The sequence below is a fragment of the Dicentrarchus labrax genome, unplaced genomic scaffold (genome assembly GCF_905237075.1).
Source record: "Dicentrarchus labrax unplaced genomic scaffold, dlabrax2021, whole genome shotgun sequence".
In the NCBI taxonomy this organism is placed as follows: Eukaryota; Metazoa; Chordata; class Actinopteri; family Moronidae; genus Dicentrarchus; species Dicentrarchus labrax.
In genome coordinates, this window is record NW_026136715.1 from 26,892,672 (window position 1) to 26,914,439 (window position 21,768).

Consider the following 21,768-nt stretch of genomic DNA (forward strand, 5'->3'; position numbering starts at 1 on the left):
AAAACTTCAAAGTAGCAGGACAGTGTAATTCAGCCTGTCAGTGTGTCTGCTCTAGATAACAAATTATTTTGGAAAATAGAGATGCCTCTCTCACAATGTGGTGCTTTCATTTCCATTCTGTACTTTACTCCCAAGATACATTAGAGTCATCTTTCATTCGAACAAACAAACACATTAGCATAACAGTGCAGAGCTCTGCTCCAGTAATAGAAGCTGTTACACCGTAAAACTATGGTGAATTGGGAAGAAAAACCCTGAAATCAGCTCTTTGGGGAATAAAAAGCAGTTGCGGTCTGTATAGTGTCAGATGCCAGACAAACAAGAGACAGCAGTATATGTGAGACATGAGGCCTTTCTGGGACAGTGTCAAGTCTGTCCCTGAACAGAACATCATCATTATTTCCCACAGAATTACCTTTAGATTAAATCACATGCATGATCAAGGTCCACTGCCACGCTCTGTTTGGCTGTGTGTGCGTGTGTGTGTCTGTGGGTGTGTGTGTGTGTGAGAGAGAGACTATGCTTACAATTTTGAAACATTTCCCTGATGTATTGCAGTGTTCTATATCAAGGCAGTAAGGCAACACAAAGTTTATACTTGTACTGTGTGGAAGATACCAAACTCATTGCTCATTGAATACGTTGATTTAAAACATGTTGTGGCATAAACATGTTATATACATTTTTTTAGGCACACTAGCGTCCATATATAAAGAAAAACACCGTCTGCATTATGACAGAATGTGTCAGCTGCTGCATGGATGTGTGCTTGTGCAGACATATGAGTCTTTCCACATGGAGAGCTATTGGATTAAAGAATGGCTGTTTAAGCAGGTCGCCTCTAGAGGAAACGGGTTAGAGAAGCAAGGCTGTTCGGCTCCAAGGTTAGACATAAAGCATGATAGCAACTTTACATAATTATGACTGAGGAAGAGTTATACAGTGATTATAATACTGACACAGTGCATGAAATACACTCCATATGGAGAATTAACTCACCATTAAAGCTGCAGATAATAAGTTTTTATAAAAATAACCTTTTTTTATATTTGCTGGAACCTATATCCTTATAGTAGTACATGAGACGGATAATCTACTAAAAAATCAGCTTCCCCTGGCTCGTTCTAGTGCACCTTATGGTATTTACAAGAATCCACCGGGCCTGAACGAAAACAACAAATCACAGCAGAGAAAGATAGAAAGATGCTTTGGGTTAGAGGCTTGATGATAGATGATTGTTGAGTTTCATTCCCAACACACTGGTACTTGACAACCTGGGAAGCCTCAATAAACTGTCTTTCTCGGTTCTGATTGGTTGCTTTCGTTCAGGCCCAGTAGATTCCTACAAATACCATTAGGAGCACTAGGAGGAGCCAGAGGAACCTGATTTTTTCACTGACTATGTGTCTCATGCACTACTGTAAGTATATACTGCAGCTTTAACATGACATACTTAAATAATAATAAATAAATCAAATCATGTTTACATTAAGTTGATAAAAGTTCAATAATATACCTTTTTAATCACTTAAATGTTGACTTTTTATTTCAAATATGAACCTGTTAACAAGCAGCAAATTAGGAGAAGGGGGGTTATTTGAAAACTATAATCATCACCCCACCTTGCCAAGCTGATAGGCAAAGCAGAACAATAAAATAAAAAAATATGATCTTTTACATTTTCTTTATTTGTATTTATTTAATTAAATCTATAAAAAAATGACATAACACACTTTTGACCATCTTTGTCCCTAGTCCATGAGCCAGGGTCCTATATTTGGGCCATCTGTATCATCTGGGGGGACAAAGTCTCATAGTGATTTTTGGCAAGGTATACACCCCTAGTACTAGAAAAATCACGATAGCAGTGCAGGGGTGGTAGCGAAATCACTTTTTTCAGCTCATGAAGTTACTAACCCCTTAAGATAAATTCCGTTTTTGAAATCTGGTGTATATCTGGTTTAGGCTCATGGTAGGGATATTGTGAATATTCTATACTATGGTGCTTGGTGTAGTTGGAAAGGGGACCTTTTAGGCTTTCATTTAAGCCCAGTACTGAATCTGTCTGACAAACACAGAGGTCACATGACTTCTTTAAACCAGAAATAATACACATTTTCTCACAATTTCCGCCTAAACTGTATGCTTTCTTTTATCCCTGGGGCATGAAGGAACATCAGGGACACAAAACTCAACAACTTCAATACTCAAGGCACTCTGATGATTCAGAAAATGTAAATTTGTATTTATGTATTTGTGGTTCTTTATTTCTGACTTTGAAATAGTAAACTGTGAGTGTGACCTTTCAAAGACACCTGACTGTAATCAAAAGGGTATGGGCTTGTGCACACAAAAAAAGAAAGGCTTAGGAAATTAAGCTTTCAACAAGTCTTATTAAAACAGTAAAGCTCACAATTACCTGCAAACTGTTATTTTATGGGCCATTGGGCTGGGGTGGAGTTGTAATGATCTTACCCTGTCTCGGCAGCTGGCAGATGGAGGGAGATCTGCACTCACTAGAGGGTGCTGTGTCATATTGAGAAGAGGAGTGTTCAGAAGACTGTCAAATACATTTACTTTGCATTAATCATCACCCTTGATTTTAAATAGTATTGTTTGTTGCAGTTTCCTTTTTTTTTGGCCCAGTGTTGTTCACCTGTGCAGTTTGACTAATAATGAAAGTTTAGAAGTCACTGTATTAACAGGCTGGATTACTGTAAAAAAAAAAGTACACAACTGCCCTGGAACCTGTGTGGTAATTCCATTTGGCATGTGCAGCACTAGGACACAAAAGAAAAAACTAAAGTGACGAAACTAATGGGATAGTATACGTCAATCAAGAAGACAATCAGCAGATAAACTGATTGTGAAAATAATGATTAGCTGCAGCCCTGATATCATTAATATTTCATTTGATATTGTGCTTATATAGTGCATGTACTGAAATTAATGTGGATGTATTCAAATTGTCAGGGACTCGTGCACAGACATTTTGGCTATGTTCACACTGCAAGCCTTAGCACTCAGTTCTGATTTATAGCTCACATCTGATTTTTTTTGTTTGGCTTTTCACATTCATTTTTAAATGTGCTCCATATCAGATCTCTGTGTGAACAGGTCACATTCCTGAAGTAACCCACATGATGAAGTTTAGAGAGACATAAAAGTCAAATTAAATCTGAAATGACACTGAACATTTTTGCGATTTGTACGATTTGTATTCAACCCAAGGCCTTTCTCCGCTTCTTTCACTGACGGTTTCCCCACTGCTAGGCTGGATTTGAAATGACATCCTACACTGGGGCTTACCCAGGTCTTCAGGCTACTGCTGTACGTTTATTTAACTGTTGGCCCTGGAATCTGAATATCTGAATCTACATTGTCTACGTGTCTACATATTAACCATGTACCTTGATTAATAGACCAGAGTAACCCTGAGAATTTACCAAACAGCCAGCTGACCAAACGACTCTCTGCAGTCTAATGAGTGATGTTACTCCAGCAATGACCAGACCAATTAGCTGTTATGAGTGAGGCAGTATAACACTGCTGATGATGCAGACTCATTTTCACTGAGAGGGAAATGATGAGATGCCTCTCAGCAGACAGTAAAACGAGATAATGGTTGCTCTCAAAATGGCCAATCACAGCTGCTTTATTTGCAAAGAATTGTGGTCTGGATGTGTTACAACATCCTCTTAGGACTCGGCTATTTACAGATGGAGCCATTTGTCAAAGTGTCAGTTTTTATCGCACGGGATGCATAAAGCTGTAAATCACAGCTCTACTATCATTACACCACCTTATATGCTGTTTGGACCTTTTGAATTCTGCCTCTTCAGTGTCTGTAAAGTGAAACAATGACTGCATAAGTAGTTGTTGGAAAGCAATAACGTTAGAATCTTTTTTGGGGGGGCACCCTGTTTATCTCTGGGCACCCTGAGTTATTCAAGGTTTACCCTAACGTCGACAGACGTGTACCTCTGGAAAGTGTGAATTTGTTTGCCTGTCTTAAGCTATAGCTGTGATGGACTGGCAACCTGTCCTCTTGTCTCCCAGTGTTCACAGGCTCAGTGACTGTGTAGCAGGTCTGGAAATAGGGCCGATGGAGGTTGCAGTGGATGGTGGCGTACTAATGCAGACATATATGATAAATACGAGTCCATATAAAATAGGGAATTTAAATTCTATGTGGCAGCAAAACAGAATCGTCAGTGGTTCTCAAAGTGTGGTGCATAGAACCATTGCCGGGGTGTAAAGAGGTAAACGAACAAGAGTTGTCTGATGCTATCATGCTGACCTTTATTTCACAAAAATTCAACTTGGATCTTTTTTTAATACTTTTTTCCTCCAAGGCTTGGTAATGATTGTGGGGTGGAGCAACGTCAAGTTTTGTACAACATCTGAAGAGGGGATCACCACTGCCTCGCAGGAATTATACTGTGGGGATCCGTGTGATGTAAATATCGTCATCGGTGCAAGTACGCGTAGGCTCTGTGTGGACAGCCTCGTACCTCCAATTTGCTGTGACTGCGTGGACTGTTTACGTGGTCATCACTCTACGAGAGTATGTCTTCCTGTAGACCCAGATCAACTGCTCATGTGTGGAGTGAGTCCTCAGAACAGACTCTATAAATGTAGTGTAAACAGAACTCTACACTCTATGATGTAATATTCATAGGTATGTTTTCATTAGTGTATAATCACCTGAAAATAAGAGTTGTTGTGTTTTTGTTACCTTAGAAGGACACGTTTTTATCTACAGAGGGAGCAGGTCCTCTTCTGCTGCCATGTTGATCCGCCATGTTTCTACAGTAGCCCACAACAGACAAACCAAACACTGGCTATAGTTAGGGCTTTTTGCGTTTTTCCAGACGCCTGAGTTTCTCAGCCACCGTAGTTTCTCCTACACACTTGGATAGTCAGCATTATTCAGTTGGTTGCAATCTGAAACTTTATTGCTAGAAGCCACTGAATCTGAAACACACTGGTCCATCAAGAGACACACATGCATAATAAGTAAGTGGATATGAAGAAAGTAGCTAATTTAGCAACACAATCCCAAAATGAAACACTTACTTTGTAGGAACAACAAATAACTGCTGTTACGAATGCGTATGTATACGTTTAGTCCTAAAACACAAACCCTATAATCACTTCAAATGATGATGTGAAGGAAATGGTCTCTTTTATGGTCAAAATCATAATGACCGGATTCACCCAGGACTCTTTTGTGAAATCCGTGAAAGAAAAACATCAGTACATGGATGGACGGATTGGCAGAAATGCACCAATCAGAGGACACCATTCCCCTGTTCTGGTTTCTGGCCACAACTGTTTCGTCTGCTTAGTCTGACTGTTTATGTCTGGCTGAATAATAGCCAAAAGAACACTGCAGACAAAATATGAACTGTCATTCATCGCCTTTTATCGTCCAATTCCCTGCATGAGAACATAATCCCTAGGGCAATATTTTGAGTGCTCCACTTATTGCCACTGCCACTTTTTAAAAAACTGACCAATTAAGGCAGAGGAGGTGACAGTTGAAACCCGGCTGATATTTTACTGTGTCACTTCAATCCGAATATTTAACTCGCAATGTAAGAAAAGAATACATAACAATGCATCATGAGACATCTGCTCTCCCTGCTGCCGGTCATTTCCACAAACCTAAAGAGAACAGTAGCCATAAATAACCATCCACGCTAATGTAAGCGGCTCATTCAGACATGCGGATAGGGGCACAATATGTTTAGCTAGCTGTCCAAACATATTAGAAAAAGAAAAGCAGCTGTCAAATTTTCAGCACGGCTCGCATGGAATGAATTTGACAGGTTTGATTATCAGCCAGTTATCAGGCCTCAGTAACCACACACAAACATACAATCCAGTGCTCAAACTCTTACAGGGGGGAAGTAATGGTTTGTTCTCCAAGGCCCTGAGGTCATTTTCTGTCAAGACTTTTTTTTTTCCAAATGCTTTATTGGAAATTGTATCAAAAGCATGTTACAGTGACAAACTCTTGGTATATAACAATTATTACATTCAAAATCATGTTCATACCTCCTAATGAATTCTGTTTAACATTTACAACAAATACATCATATAGAGAGAGACATTTTAGGATTAAATAAAAGCTAAGAAAATAAAAGAAGTAAAACAAAAGAAGAGTATACAAGATGTTGGGCAGTATACTTAAAAAAGGAGCTTAGCAAGGGGTTAAATTAAATTGTGTTCTAACATAAGAGTGTAAAGTTTCTGGGCAGGGGCGTTTTGTACCTTCTTTATACATTTAATATGTAAAGAGAAATCATTTTTCCAAGCATTCCACACTGGAGGAAATTTAGACAGTCGACATTTATGTATGTAGAATTTGGTCATAAGTATTATGTTGTTAATTAGGTATTCAGTGTTTTTATCTTTTAATATTATTCCCAACTGAATATTTTTTGGAGAAAGAAAATCTACATTTATGGATTTTGATATCAGCCAATCATCTAAGGGTTTCCATAGGATTTGGATCGTGTCACAATTATGAAATAAGTGTTCTGTGGTTTGTGTTGCATAAATAACAATTATCCCATTGTTCAAATTCAAATTTAAATCTTGCTCTAATGAATTCATTCGATGGGTAGATCTCATTTATAGTTTTAATATGTATTTCTTTATGTTTAGGGGGAATTGTAAATTTCTAGAATTTTGTTCTAATAGCCTTAATTTCAGTTTTCTTATAACTCTGGAGAATATGTGTCCTTGTACATCCAGGGTACATCGTGTTTACCAAGGACTATTTTCTGTCAAGACTGTTGACTGATTTTCCGGGGCACTCACATAAGCGTACGCCCACATGCTCACATGAAGGGATGCATGTGGAAAGGTCCACCGCCAATACGTTGTACTTACCCAGTAGTATTTCCAAAGATCCTCAAAGTGTTTTTATATATTATATTACATAACAGAAAATAACAAGTAAGAATAAGTAACATATAACTGATCAGTAATAAACAAGAGCAAATAAATGTAGATGCTCACATGTACATCTTTCCAGGGTAGTAAATCACAGAAGAGCCCTGCATTATGTGGCTACATGGGACATACTGGGTCATTCTGTGGTTTGCAGATGCAAACTCCACATAGAAAACCCTCAAATAACCCATTCATAGAAAGGGCCCAGCTGGCCAGCAGGTTCCAACCTAGAACCGTCTTGTGTTAACCTCTGCACTACCATGGTGCAAACCCACACAGGAAAAACCCCTTGCAGGGGTGCTCCGGCTTCCTCCCACAGTCTAAGCATATTCAGGTTAACTGGTGTCCAAAGGGGTGTGAATGGTTGTCTCTATGTGTCTCTAGCACTGTGATGAACTGGCGACCTGTCCAGGGTGTACGCCACCTCTCAAACTATGTCAGATAATAATAATGGATGGTGTCCAGACTCCAAGGTAGAAGCTTGGTGACATAGTGACTACTCATCTAAGTAATCAGACTATAAGTTAAGAGGTATTCGTACCCCTGTTGTCTCATGATTCACTTTTGTGGAGCAGTTTATACTTTGTTAGAGGAGGATTATGAAAATTGGTGGTGTGGTAGAAGAAATGTGACACTGTGGCTTCCTTCATTTTGGATTATTCAGTTCTCCCTGTCCCCTAACAGACCAGCACTGTCCAGACAGCTTGCAGACAAATCTTCATAATGAGTACTTCCGATACTATACTACAATTTGCTTGTGTGTTTTTACGTCAGTAAAATTTCTGCTTTCAAAATTAGTTTTTTTTTTTGTGGTGGGGTATTTTTACATTGTTCTGTTGCTACTTTTGCTTAACTAAAGGAACTTTTTTCATCACTTCCTTTATTCTATTAATCTTCTTACCCTATCAACCACGGTATCATGGTTTTGTGTCTTAGTTGAGTTATTTCCTGTTTTATTTTGTAATACTCATGTCTCCTGTTGTGTCAGTAACTTCCCTTCCTGTCATTTGTCAGTTTTCCTGACAGTTTTAATTGTCTGTCCCGTCCTGTCCTGTCCAGTTATCCTCCCCTCACCTGTATATTTAGTCTTTGTGTTTCCGCGTGACTCCAGAATGCATTTCATGCTAGATCAACATTGTGGCACCAGACCAGAAGTCAATCAGTCAAATGCAGGTTAGTGGAGATATGAAGCAGAGAAACACACCATTTAGTATCCTTTTTAAAGACAAAATACACAAATAAACAACATATGGCAGGCCACATGCTCTGAAGACGCTCTCGTGGGATTTGAAGACAAGCGGATGACACAGCCAAACTATAATACAGACACAACGTTATACAGCCGTGCCCTGTGGAATTTCGGGGTAATGCCACATGACACACTGCACCTCAGCTGCGTCCTGCTGTATCTGATGTTTCTCATTGCTTGTAAGCGCTTATATCTCTTACAGCACAAATTCAGTCCCCTGACATTATTTCCTTAATGAAAGCATTCATGTTTGAACCCTGTGACCCTCTATCCAACCCTGGATACCCTGGAAAATTAGATTTTTTTTTCCTTTTTCCATTTGCTTCAGGCCACCTTCACTTTTCACACGCACACAAACACAAGTACAAATACACGCACATTTAATAAGGACTCCACAGAGGGCGCAGCTGGCCCCTCCAGCTGAGGTTATTAACTTCCACTATCTCACACTCTCTCCTCCATCCACATTCAACATGTAAGAAACCGTTTGCTGAACATGTCAAAGCCTTTTCCAAAAAGGCATTTTCACTCCATAGAGGTGGGTCACCATCCAAGAATGTTTTTATGCAAATCACAACGTAGGCCCAGAATTAAAAAGATTTAATGAAAATCGCAAATTTAACTGAAATTGCCAAATTAATTTCACGCTGGCTTAAGATGAATAAAGATTTTAACATTGCTGAGAAGAACAAGGATAGATTCTCAGAGCTGACGTTATTAATACTTTGAAATCAGCTCAAATTTTCTCAAATGGAAACGTTTTCCATTCATGTGGGGTTTATCGTTCCCTCCACTAAAAGGTGACATTCCCTTGTGAGTCATTCAGTCGATATTCTGCTTGGTTTCACATGCAGAAGCTGAAAAGGTGGGCTCAAAAGGAATGGAAACAGGCTCTCTGGTGACCCTAACAGTATGTTTGCAGTTTCTAAGACCAGCAGACTATTGATCACTGTTGTTCCCTCAACCGTTGCTCTGCAGCCATTCTATCAATCCTCAATGCTTTTACAAGAGCTTGGGAGATAACCTGCTGCACTGCTAGATAATGGACATGGTGGCACAGGTGACCCAGAAGTGACACAAAGTGCCGCCATGAGGCTTGCTGGGCCACATTGATTGGTTCTAACCTTTCTTGTTCCTCCACACAAACATATTTCCACAGCCTCCTGCTGCTGAGACATGATCCAAACTGAAAGACTGGTATAAAAAAAATCACCACCTTCAGTATCATTAACATATCATCAGTATCACTGAATTTTCTTGTGCAGAGAAAATGTCTAGGTGTGCAGACAAGCAATGCAAAAACTACTACCGTCATGTAATACTAGTGTAGAAAATATACAAAATGTACAGAAATGGAAATGGGCATCACTAGCTGTTCATCTTATCAGAACCTCCAGATGGCTCCATAAAGGTGACAGTGGTTGTGTGCATTTCAAGTGTAAACCTATTGTGAAATCACCCATTGGTTTGTGTAGTACCATTCTGAAGCCTCGAGTTTGATGTCATGGTCGTTGCCATGACGGTTTGTCGAGCTGCTCTTACTGACTGCGCAGTTTCGACTCATCCGTAGCAGGAAACAATGGCAGTTACGTCTCGTATTCCAGATACACAGTACACTAAAATATGTTTCTTAAACAATTTAAGGAGATAAATAGTCAACACAGTAACATAATATTGATTGATATTTGATCAGCACTGCCTAGTTTGACAGTTTGATCTGAGTTTGGTTTGCTGTGCTGGACTGACTCACTGAGAATGACCTGTCAATCAAAGGGTAGCCACGCCCTAAAGCATACATGGCTTTATCGTCTATTTTACCTTAAATGGGACCATCATTTACTAAATCAACATCATGCTGTATGGAAGAAGACTTTTGAAGAAAGAAGAATTATATTTTATAATTTTATTTTTCTGTTAACATTTTAGCCAATAATTTTAATTGGTGCATTGATGCTGATACAACATTCACTTGCTTCTGTTCCCTAGCCATGGCCATATTTTACAATCTATCTGGCCTATATGATAGCAAATGTACATGCTTCAGTCCCCAGCCCCCAACCACAGCCCTTTAACATCCCTTTGGGCCCTAATGCCCAACCCCCACTACCATCGCAAACACACTTAAGAGACAGAGACCACTTATGGATTGCTTCTATGCTCCAAGCTAGCTGTATCAGAGCCATAAAGCCACAGCTGTGTGAACCAGGTCCTGTTGCTATACCGTGACTCAGTGGACAGCCACTGTAGCATGCCCAAAGCCCATTCAAGCAGCAGGAGGTGTTGCATGCTAATGTATAAAGGAGACATCAATAGATAAACGAAACTTGACTTTTGGTTGAAGCGCACTTTTGGGTACAGTTTCCAGGGTGCTGGAGTAGGATTTTGTGGAGGTTGAAGAACAGCGCAGGGCCTTTGAAACTCCATGTACAAAAGATGGGAGGTTTGTTGTTCCTGCCTCATGAAATATGCATGAGGTGAGACAATTCACAGTGTGTATTATTAATGCAATAGCTGAAAGTTGCTGAAAATACTGTAAATTATGTTGTGTGTTCGATGGCGATGTACCGGGACTTTAAATAGTGTTAGTTCCTCTCCAGAAAGGTGCATTCATTAATTAGCACACCAGCTGTGGCATTAATACACCCTGCCATTACAGCTCCACTTCATTAAGCATCCACTGTATGTGCTGCCACCCCAGTACTACATGGTTAAGCTAATACAGATCTATGACTGAAACTGCTGACAAGGGATATTGTGTGCCAACACACAATAAGTGCATTCTTGTTAAGACAGAAAATCCCTCTAAAAAGAATTAAAGTATGGATGAATGAATGTATTGATACAATTCTAAATATAACAAAATTATATTATGATATACACTAAATGGAATTCAAATATCCATCTCTAGTGATTAAGTATTGCATTGCAACTGAAACTGCTGAGGCAGAGATATCCTAACTTTCACTCCCTAGTATTGTCCAAGCAATACAAACAGTATAAACTATGTGTTTCACAAGACCCACATCTTAAAAAAAATCCACGCCTTCAGTTTGTACCACATACACACACACTATTTAAAATGTGTAGTCTCCAAGACTAGCTGAGATAACCCTGATGACATCACTGTGGAATCATCAGGGTTTTCTCAGGCTTGACCCAGCCACTCCTGAGCTACAGAGGACACCATACAACCGTTCTTAGTGCTGATCGGAAGTAACATTTTCAAGTTACTGTGTAGTGATCATTAATATGGCTTTAAGGTGATTATTTGATATTGAAAAAAAATTCAAATTGTGACCCTTTATTTTAAATATCCTTCACATTCAAAAAGAACAAACAGAAGACATTTGTGGATCTAACAACACTTGGTTGCAGTGTGTGATGATGAAACCACTGGTGGGATCTTGCAAAAAATGAAGCCAGAGAGTATCTGTCTATCGTAAGTCTATAACTCTACATTAGGGCTCGGCGATTACCAAAAAAAAATTACATAACTCTTCCTAAAACCACAAACTGTTATTTTTACATTTATGTTTGTGTATTGATTACAGTTGTATCTAATGGGTTTTAGAGGTGTTGTGTATTTTTTTAAGTTTGGACAGAGCCAGCTGTGTCCCGTGCTTCCAGTCTTCATGCTGAGTAAGGCTAACTGCGTCCTGACCAAGCCCCCAGGAAGAGCCCCAGGCTTTGAAGAACAATCTGACATAGTGGCCAGACTGTGTATTTACAGCAATGGTGTCTGTCACATGATTTAAACAGGCTCCAAAAGACTTTTTTGCATACGTTCAAATTGTAAACGAAGCAGCTGCATCTGTGCTATTGACTCCAGCTCATAATCTACGGAATTTCTGTTTATTGTTCAATACAAATGAATAAGAACTGGGAAGTTGCATGGTTTTATTTTAAAATTTCATTTATTGTTACCAAGGTAAATATGACAATTAATTTGGTTTAGATTCAGATGATATGAGACAGCCTTACTCTACAGGCAGTCTCTCCTACAAGTTTGTTACAGGTCTACACACACACACTTTTTATCAGGAGTTGAAGGCTGCATGCTGTCCTGCTGCCCTGAGACTCAAATCATAGCAGAGAGAAGTTCATCTTATTCCTCTCTTCTTTCTGTTATTTATCCCCCATCTGTCTCTCCCTTTCTTGGCCGACTGCTGGGACAAACCCATCCATGCCTGGCTGGTCCTCTCTCTCAGCAGCTCCGTGTTGAATAAAACATGCGCACCACACGCTGCTGCTCTTTGCTACTTGCAAATCACAGCCACCTTGCCTCCTTCGCGCCTCTCGCATCCCTGTCTTCCCTCTTTCTCTTCCCTCTCCTCCCCTTTATCTCAGCAGATGCATTTCGGTCCATTTCCTCTCCCTCTCTCCGCTTTCTCCTCCTGCTCCTCCTCCTTTTCAGTATTTCCCTCCCCCATTTTTCTCTCTCTTCTTTTTCCCTTTTCTCCCTCCTCCATCTAATAGTGCTTATTCTCCCAGGTGATCGGCTTTGAACTGAGCGCTTCCCCCTCTCATACATAAGCCGTGAGTGGTTGACTGCACGGAGCGCGTTCCCAAAGCTCTCAAGGCAACACCCCCCCCCCCACACACACACACACACACACACATACACACACACAGACACACACCTCCCTCCAGTCTGTACAGTAGAGGCAGAAGAAGAAGAAGAAGAAGAAGAAAAAGAAGTGTGCCACACTATTGTCTTTGCTGCTACCCGTCACAGTAGTACACAGAGACAGAGAGGATGGGTTTTCATGAAGGCAGAAAGCGAAGAGAGAGTAAGGGTATACAAGAACGATAGAATAGAAACAGAAAAGAATAGGTAAGTTCCCTCAAAAGCGATTCCTGTCACACCTCGGATGATGACACCCACGGGGCGAGTCATGCCTGTGACAGTAGCAGCCCTCCAGATGGTAGTTTGGGAGAAGCCAGCCATTCCATCCCTCTTCTAGCAGCACATGGAGCTCTGTCTCTTTTGGGAATACACCAATGGACGATTCCGGCAATATTCGCAGCCTGAGCCCGGAGCAAGGTAAGACAGGCAAGCAGCCCAGAATTCACACTTTACTTGCATGCGCCTTTGGAGAAGTAGGCCAGCTCAGGATGAGGATCTCCTCGTGCTTGTCAGAGGTGAAAAAGGAGGAGTGGCAGTGGAGTAGTTTCTACTCGCACCAGCCTCCTAACTCAGTCTCTCTCTCGTGATAAGAGATTAAACAAATTCAGCCAGTTTGACTTGAGCTTAATCTCAGCACCACTGCCTTCTTGGCTTTGTCACTGGCTACACGTGCTCATATGAATATTCAAGGCTCTCTATGGTGTCGGTGGATAAATCTTTCAAAAGAGGCTCCTGCTGAAATTCTGCAGCTGGCTTATGTGTCGACTGAAGCTCCGAGTTCTGGACTGGATGTGTCCTTTTGTTTTTGTTTTTTCCTTTGTGGGGCTCAAGCTGTTAATAATCGAACACTTTCAAAGACATCCCCAGCCCAACCCTGTTTTAAAGGTGATCACCTGGGAGGCAGCGCGCTAACAAGCTCCTGCCAAAGTACAGTTGCCAAAGTCCCATTCTGGCTTTATCAGTGACAGAATAAGAGAGAGAATGAAACAATGAGGAGGGAGAACAGAGGGAAAATGAAAGGTAAATCAGGCAAAATGAAGTCATCTATCTTTGACAACTCCCCATCAGAGCCTACAAACTCCTCCACCCCCTCTTCTCCTCCCTCCCATTCTTGCCAGCATTCCCCCAAGCCCCCGTAACCATAGAGTGAGTCATTAGTGTTGGATTGCCTCGGCTCACAGGAGCAGAGCAGCCAGGGAAGCAGTGCCGGGCGAGCAGTATAATCAGACCTTAACAAAGCCATACAATAGAGCTCTACCTACACTGCCTACACCGCCGCTCCACCCTGGAGCAGTGTCTTCTTCTCAATTACTTTACTAGCTTAAGTAAGGGAGCTTACTAGCTTACTTAACACATTTTATACTCCTCTGAAGTACACCACTGCAGTTTGGTACATCACTAATATGACAGATGATTGTAGAATTGATTAATACTTTGCATGTTTTCTTTAGGAACATGAACTCTCAGACAGTTTGGGACTTTCTCATTTTCGAAGTTATAATATTGTCATTTTTTATTGCCTCTTTTCATAGTAGGTTTAACTGACCCGCCACCTTTTGCTCTGTGCTCCAATAACATTTGAGCAAGCCTCAGTCAACTTTCCCCTTTCCTGTACTTAGATATACTATGTATTAGGCTCAAAGGTTAAAGATAAAAGCACCATATCTATAGTCACATCTTAGCAAGTTAGCTACAAAACATTGTCTAACTAGCTACTCAAACTTGGAGGAATAAGTGCATTTGTTGGGGACTATTTTCCGTGGCGGATTATTCCATATTTGTTCCTCTAGACAGTATTTGGGGCAGTGGGACAGTGTATTGGGGATTGAGTCATAAACTAGTATTAGGGTCAGGGTGTGTGAACATGGTAATGACGGAGCCCCATGCAAAGATATGGCTCATTGATGTGAGGTTTGTTTTACATTTTGGGGGGGCTTTTTGCCTTTAGTAGATAGGATAACTGAAGATAGACAGGAAAGGGGATGACACCAGCAAAGGGCCACAGGTCAGATTCAAACCCAATCCCCTCTGCAGTAAGGACTTAGCCTTGGTACACAAGGTGCAAGGTTTACCAGGTGAGCTGGTGACACCCCATTAATGTGTTTTAGTGGTTTATGGACAACAGTGGAGCTCTATGGCACAGAGGAAGAAGTTATATCAAGCTTTGGATACACACACAATTCTTCAATTCATTTATTTCGTTTATGTCTCTCACTGAATTTGTTGACAATAAGACAAACATAGAATACCACCAGACGTGTGTTTTAAATTATGTTAAGTATTGCTGTTAATGCATCATTAATGGTGTATACGAGCCAGTATCATTACAGTAGGAGCAGTTAGAACTCTGGTGAACCTTACCCCCTCCTGCCTGAGGTGGTGACCAGCTCATCTGAAGGAATATTGATCAGCTTTCCGCCCAGCTTCCCTCCATACCCTCAATATACCCTTCAGTTCCATTACTTATATTGCTCAACCCCCATAGCAGAGTATAAAAACTGTTATAGATCATAAAGTGGATTTTCAGTGTTATATGTTACTGACAGACCACATGAGACATTGTCACCACACTTCCATGCCATTTGTCAATCAGGAGCTGTTTCCCCCTGGCATGAATGTAATGCTACAGTCTCTTTAATAAGGCTCAGGTTGCAGGTTGAGGCTTTTTGACAGGAGAGATAAAGACTTTTTTAGATGCATTAGAGGGATTTTGCCAAAAGGCCTGCTGGGCAGGAGTTGTATCACCTGCCACTGTCAAGGAAATCTGTTGCCGTTTGATATTAAAGCTACAGTAGAGGTAGCAGGTGAGAAAGTGTGTCAACTTGATATCAGTGGGAGCTGGTAGTATAATATTCTGAGTCACGATCCAATATTCTGAGTTAGAGTTCGATAGACATTGGTTTCTCAAGGCCAATACCTGGCCTTGGTCGGAATTTAACTTTGATGATTGCTTTGCTAACAATGTGAAAATGATTTAGGTCTGTCTGTGAGATTTGAGTGGCAAAGAAGGGGTTAATCTCATGTGCTCAGTAAATTTCACAGCAAGCTGTACTTTAAATTTTTAAGATTCTTTTAAACAGATTTCAACCTGATGGTGGAGCCACAGAGCAGCTACCTCAGAGACCTTACAAAACAAAAGGCCTTATTCACAGCAGCCAGTTTGACATGAAATAGTTGGGTAAACACAGGTGTTACAAATGATAGTAAGCATCCCTTGGTCAACTTTCTCTTTTCCTGTACTTAGACTATGTGCTAGGCTTGTTATTAAAAAGAAATACTGCATATCGTTAGCTTGCTTGTTAGCTAATTTACATTTATCGTTAGCTGGCAAGTTACAACTGATAGCTAATGTAAGCAAGACAGAAACTAACAAGGTAGCCAATGGTTGATGTACATAAGCTAACTAGTTAGCTAGCATTTTGCTAACATTAGCTAACTTAAGATGCGAGTATAAGTCTCTTTTATTTTTTAACTACAGTGCCTATAAAATTTGGTTGTGTTTTCAACATAGACAAGCCAGCAAAAAGCATATCTACAGTACAAGCACTAAGTACAAGAAAGGATAGGGTCCAAAGGGCAAGGTTCCATTCCATTCAGGTAAAGCAGAGTCAGGATGTTGCTATTGTGTATATTGGCCCACTGGAAAGGCTCTGCTACACTAAACGGAACAACATATGTTGCTGCTTATTTTGAAAGAACATGTTGTGTGGGATAGTGGACAGAAAGATAGAAAGATCAAGAAAGGAGTGACACCACCATTGCAATTACTGATTCATTATTATTATTCATTATTTTAAATAAATTAATCAAATTTGTAAGAGAAAAGGCATTTGACCAATAACAGTCCCATCAGACCTGGATGAAAACTCATCCACCAAAAACAGTACCGATATATATCTTTCTGTCTCTTGGCACTATGCCACGATAGAGTACAAATGGACCCAATCATCTCTAACTCAAAGCATCTCTATTATTTCATGTTTTTATAAGAAGAATAAAAGAATGTTGTGTTCAGCACTGTCTTATCCCTCCTCTCCCCTTCTCTCAACAGATGAGAGTAGGCTTTCAGTTTGGGTCACTAACATTAAAAGCCCCTTCCTGACGAAAGGTCCAAATTATTAAAAAGAACACTTTGTGCACCAGTCTGAATGCATCCTCATGAAATATGAACAGGAGACTAAGGACACACACTTTAAGTGTGGGATAGAAACAAGATTTTACTTTCAGCGGTATTCAGAATATTTTTAAGAGGCAGAATCAGTGACTTAACGGGAGAAAATAAAATAAAATAAAATAAATTTGTCTTAAGAAATCCTTGTTCTTATGCATATCTAGCAGTGTTCTCTCCTCTGGGAGCCACTTTCATGGGGAGCTTGTCGTGTTTGACAACAGTCTTACTTGGCAAATGACAATGACAAGTGACAGTTTCTTTTGTTATCCCAAATAAAATTGTAGTTATCATCCTTGCTGACTGTCATATCATAAACACACAGTTCACTATATGACAAAAGCCAACATTTATGTGGCATCCTTACAATCTTGTCGTGGCTCAAAAGCGGCAGAAACTAAGGATGGAGATGCAGGTTGGTTGGTCCTTCTGTCCAATACTTTGGTCCAGAGTAAGACTCTGAGAGTTTGACATTGAATATAATAAACATTGATGAATACACATGCTTTGAGCCTAGTGCATTGGGAAATGTGTGCAGGAACCATTGGAAGATCACTGTCTCGGTTTATTGATATTGTCCTTTGAGAAGAAGAAGACCTGGGGGGAAATTAAATTATTTCACTCCATTGTTATTATTATACACACATAGATCCAAAATACACACAGCACCCAAAGACAGAGGTTCAGTGCCTTGCTCAAGAAGGCCTAGAGATAAACTGGCACCTCTTCAGCTACCAGTCCATACTCCCTATCATGGTCAGTTCAGGACTTGAACCAGCCACCCCCCGTTTCCCAAGCCAAGTCCCTACAGACTGATCAATTGCAGCCTCATTAAGAAAGGAAAGTGGTACAGTCATAGTGGTTGATCTTAGGTATGATCAATAGCAGCTAATGACATATTTATTGGAGACTTTGTTAACATTACACCGGTTGTTAACGGGAAACCTTTAACCTGAACTGGTTCTAATTAAATCTATTGATCAGCGTTCAATTATGTTGTCCTGATTTTCATTTTTTTGGGATTGATGCACATAAAATGATAAAGATAATGAATTGTGCCACATATCAACCATCAGCAACTTTGGTTCAAAATTACTGACACTGACATTCAAAATTCCATATTGGTTGAACTGTAATGTGACACATTTGTGTGTGCAGTCAGGCGTGTGTCTTCGCATGTGCGTGTGTGTTTACGGCATATTGCCTTTGTGAAAATGTCACATTAGATCTTGGGTCAGAAGGCAAGTGCCAGCGGGCAGCTCCTGACGAGAAGCAATGCAGCGCTTTATTGACGAACTTGTCTTTCAGTGTTACGTTTTGTTTTGCTCGCTGTTGCATTTGAAAAGGCACAGATGCTGACACAAGATACACACACACTTCTACAACACAGGTTTTTTTTTTTTCAGGACTGATACTGATATCCAAGAGTTGAAGATGTGGGAAATTCTTTTTTGCAAACTGTTAATGTGATGGCATGATGCTTTGTGGTGTGTTCAAAATGGGGATCACTAATCTTTTGACCAATAGCAAACTGTCTTGACCTGGAAAGAGAGCTGGAAAGCTATGATATGATAGTGAAGTTGATATGTCATGTCCACAAACATAAACAAAGCACTGAACAATGTGTCTCCTTCGTGATTCAAGCTTCCAGGGACATTGCTGCAGCTTCTTGTCACCTCCTCCTTGCTCTGTCCTGTAATCCACCATCAGCTGAAATCAAGTGGTTTTGCACCCACAATTTTAAACTCAGTTGCATGAGATAGCTCCGTAAGCCTTTACACACACTGGTGTTTCATTAACAGCTATGTGAGAAGAATGCCCCAGTAGAATATGAGACGTCTGTCCTGGCCTGGGGCTCGGCCCTGCTGAAAGGAAGGATAACAAAGCAACAGCACAGAGCTATTATTGAAACTTTTGGCAGGTCAGGATGAACGCCGGGGCAGTTTCCAGAGGCCTTGCTTATTTTTTACCGAAGAACAAGGATAGCTCAGGATTAGAAAGGAGCTGCTGTTAAAGTGTGGACACAGTGTCAATATTGAAGGATTACAAGATGGCAAACAGCCCTCGTTCAGGTACCAGTTAAGTGCTTATTTGAGTGTGGCATTCAGAGATGACAGCATGTGACATCAGTGGTTTGTTCAAGGCCCTCAAGGATGATGAATCATGAATTTGTGAATTCTGACTTGTCTGTCAAGAGAAAAGAATTCACAAATTAAAAAAGAAAAGAATGAACACAGCATTCGGCTGCATCATGCGCTCTGGCTCAGTGTTGGTTCCAGCCAGGGTTTACTGGGGATGTATAAGAAGCAGAGCATCTGTTCTTCAGCAGCCAAATTTATAATATGGTTTTTAAATATACAGTAACCTGTTGTTGCTTTTAACAGTCTCTGTCATCACTCATTTTAAATGTCAGTGCAGTAGATCTCCACCATTAACCTGTATTTATATTATGATGTTGTGATCATAAAGCAAAGATTATATCTGAAGCTCAGCAGCTTGGTAATGACTGGAGGCCAACATGGTATAGCATAGTATGAAACACGATCAAATTTCAAAGAACAGAACAGACAGAAACAGAAAAATATAGATAATAACTATATTGTGAATTTGGCTACATTTAAACACAGTATAGGTGAACTCATATAGACAGCAACACAGGGGGTGGGGTGGAAGGGGGACAGCACCATCTCCCTCCCAACCAAAATCAAATTAAATGCATGATTTAAAAAGGAATTTTAAGTCAATAGCCAATAAACACAGGCATTCATACACTTTCACAGGTGAATTTCACGCATCAGGGACGCAAGCTGCTTCAGCAAATATACAGCCGCCGGCTAGAGTGGCAGCAGATTGTCGATCCTGTGTATACCAGCAGTTATACAGACACAAAACCTTTTAGCAAGGAGGTTGGGTTTAGACAGTCAGTGTTGGTTTCTCCTGCCATAACTATGATTTTACCCTAAAGGAATTAGTATGCTTGTCTGAAATCCTTCTCTGCCCCACACTGACTCCATGTAACATTGTGAAACCAACAGTTAACCTTTTTCACAGATGCCATTTTGAAATGAACTAGTAGGGTAAACACAGGTGTCACCAATGATACTGATTAAGGTTCCGTTCCATTTAGTTCAGACAGAGTCAGGGTGCTGCTGTTGTGCATGTTGGCTCACTGGAAAGGCTCTGCACTAAATGTAACTGCTGTGATTCTATTCTATTGTCTATTGTAATTACTTAAAACAGGTTGGCCAGTTGTGCAGGGATCTGTTTTTCTCCCTTCACACAACCACTTCCATCATTTTCTGTGTTTGTAACTGAATGCTATTGAAGAGACCATCCAAGCTTGGTTCATTGCAGCCATTTGTACAATTTTCAACATCTTGTCCCACGTCTGAGTGAGGACATTCAGCACTTTTGTCTTTAGAAAGACTCTACGAACTAGTTTGTTTCAAGCATGCATGCACCTCAACCTTAATCAAGTAGTTTGTACTGTTTTTTTTAACCATGCAAGGTTTTCCACAACAGTTTATGGTGTGACACATGACATATCGTTCTCTAAAATCTACTGAGTAGTTCTAGTTCAGGACACCTTCATATGAATCATCCTGTAACCGTCACTGTCAGACCAGAAAAGAAAGTGACATTTAATATTTGATTTTGTTTAGTTTGGAAGACTTCATTTGAGGCATCTTTGCAGAACGTGGGTAACGCTTACTGTTTTCTGCTACGTATTACATAGCCACAAAAGAGCATAACCCCTCATAACAAGTGGAATCAAGTACTTCTGTTGAGATTAAATCTGTTTCTCAGATGAGATATTTCCTCCAAAATCCCAGGAGTTTTTCCAAATTAGTTTTGAATTAAGTTTTGAACATCACAGTCTTCTATAATAATCTATTAACCTGTAAGCTATGCTCAACTGTACAACTGCCCCACTGCGGGAAGCCTGTAAATGCTGATCAGCCACCCAGCAGGAACAAAAAGGAAAGATTAGAGTTCATTTTGGAGAGGCAGCATATGGATAATGTATTTTGGAATGGAACTCTTCATCTGGAACACATTTCTTGAGTCTCTGCACCCTTAGGACCTACACATTATTGCAATATTGCAAGTTGATTATTTCCCTCGTGTTGTTGCATGCTGCAGGTGAATACATGTACAAATAGCTAAAAGTACATTTTTCACTCATCCAGAGAAATATCTTGCAGTGTTAAAGCCTTGATGAAGTGCTGCTGAACAGCTGTCTGGTCATGTGATGAGGCTCTTGTCTTGGCATTTGTGCAGGGGAGTTATAACCACTGGCTATTGGTTGTTATGCTAATAGATTTAATGAGCATTCTGCTAATGATGTGGGGGAGTGCGCAGAGAGCACCTTATTTAGCTGATAAGGAGGCTTCATAAATGCTGCCCACGCTCTCTTAATCTGGAGCGCCGCTTCAACTCGAGGGGAACGAGAGCTCCTTCATGGTCGATAGCCATGTATGTGGGAAAAGCAGTCTTGTGTTTCAAGGGTGTGTGAAATTATTTGAAATGTGTGTTTGTGTGTGAAAAGGGAGAGCATTACAGCGTGCACACACAGAGCCGAGTGTGTGTTTGTGGCTGTGAAAAGCAGTGGGCTTCAGGATTTAATCACTGTTCACAGAGTTCCTCTCCAAATCTACCTCATTGATTTTCTTTGTTTAGCTTGGGAGAACACTAGTGGGAGTTCCTAACAATACCCATGATGCAAGATGCTACATGGTTTTGGCACTCTATCTATGC

At 40.4% G+C, this 21,768-nt stretch overlaps 1 protein-coding gene across 5 annotated transcripts in view; it reads left to right on the forward strand.

Annotated features, from left to right (window-relative positions):
* plch2a (phospholipase C, eta 2a) overlaps positions 1-21,768 on the forward strand; it is a 192,532-nt gene that overhangs the window by 89,715 nt on the left and 81,049 nt on the right. Inside the window, exon 1 of one of the 5 annotated variants that reach the window (XM_051426367.1) lies at positions 12,879-13,268. The exons of 3 other annotated variants lie outside the window; for them this stretch is intronic. In XM_051426367.1, the coding sequence (XP_051282327.1) occupies positions 13,217-13,268 (52 nt within the window). In that variant the 5' untranslated portion in view covers positions 12,879-13,216. Of the gene's footprint in view, positions 1-12,878; positions 13,269-21,768 lie in introns of those variants that run through there. One more of the 5 variants, XM_051426368.1, reaches the window with a different exon arrangement.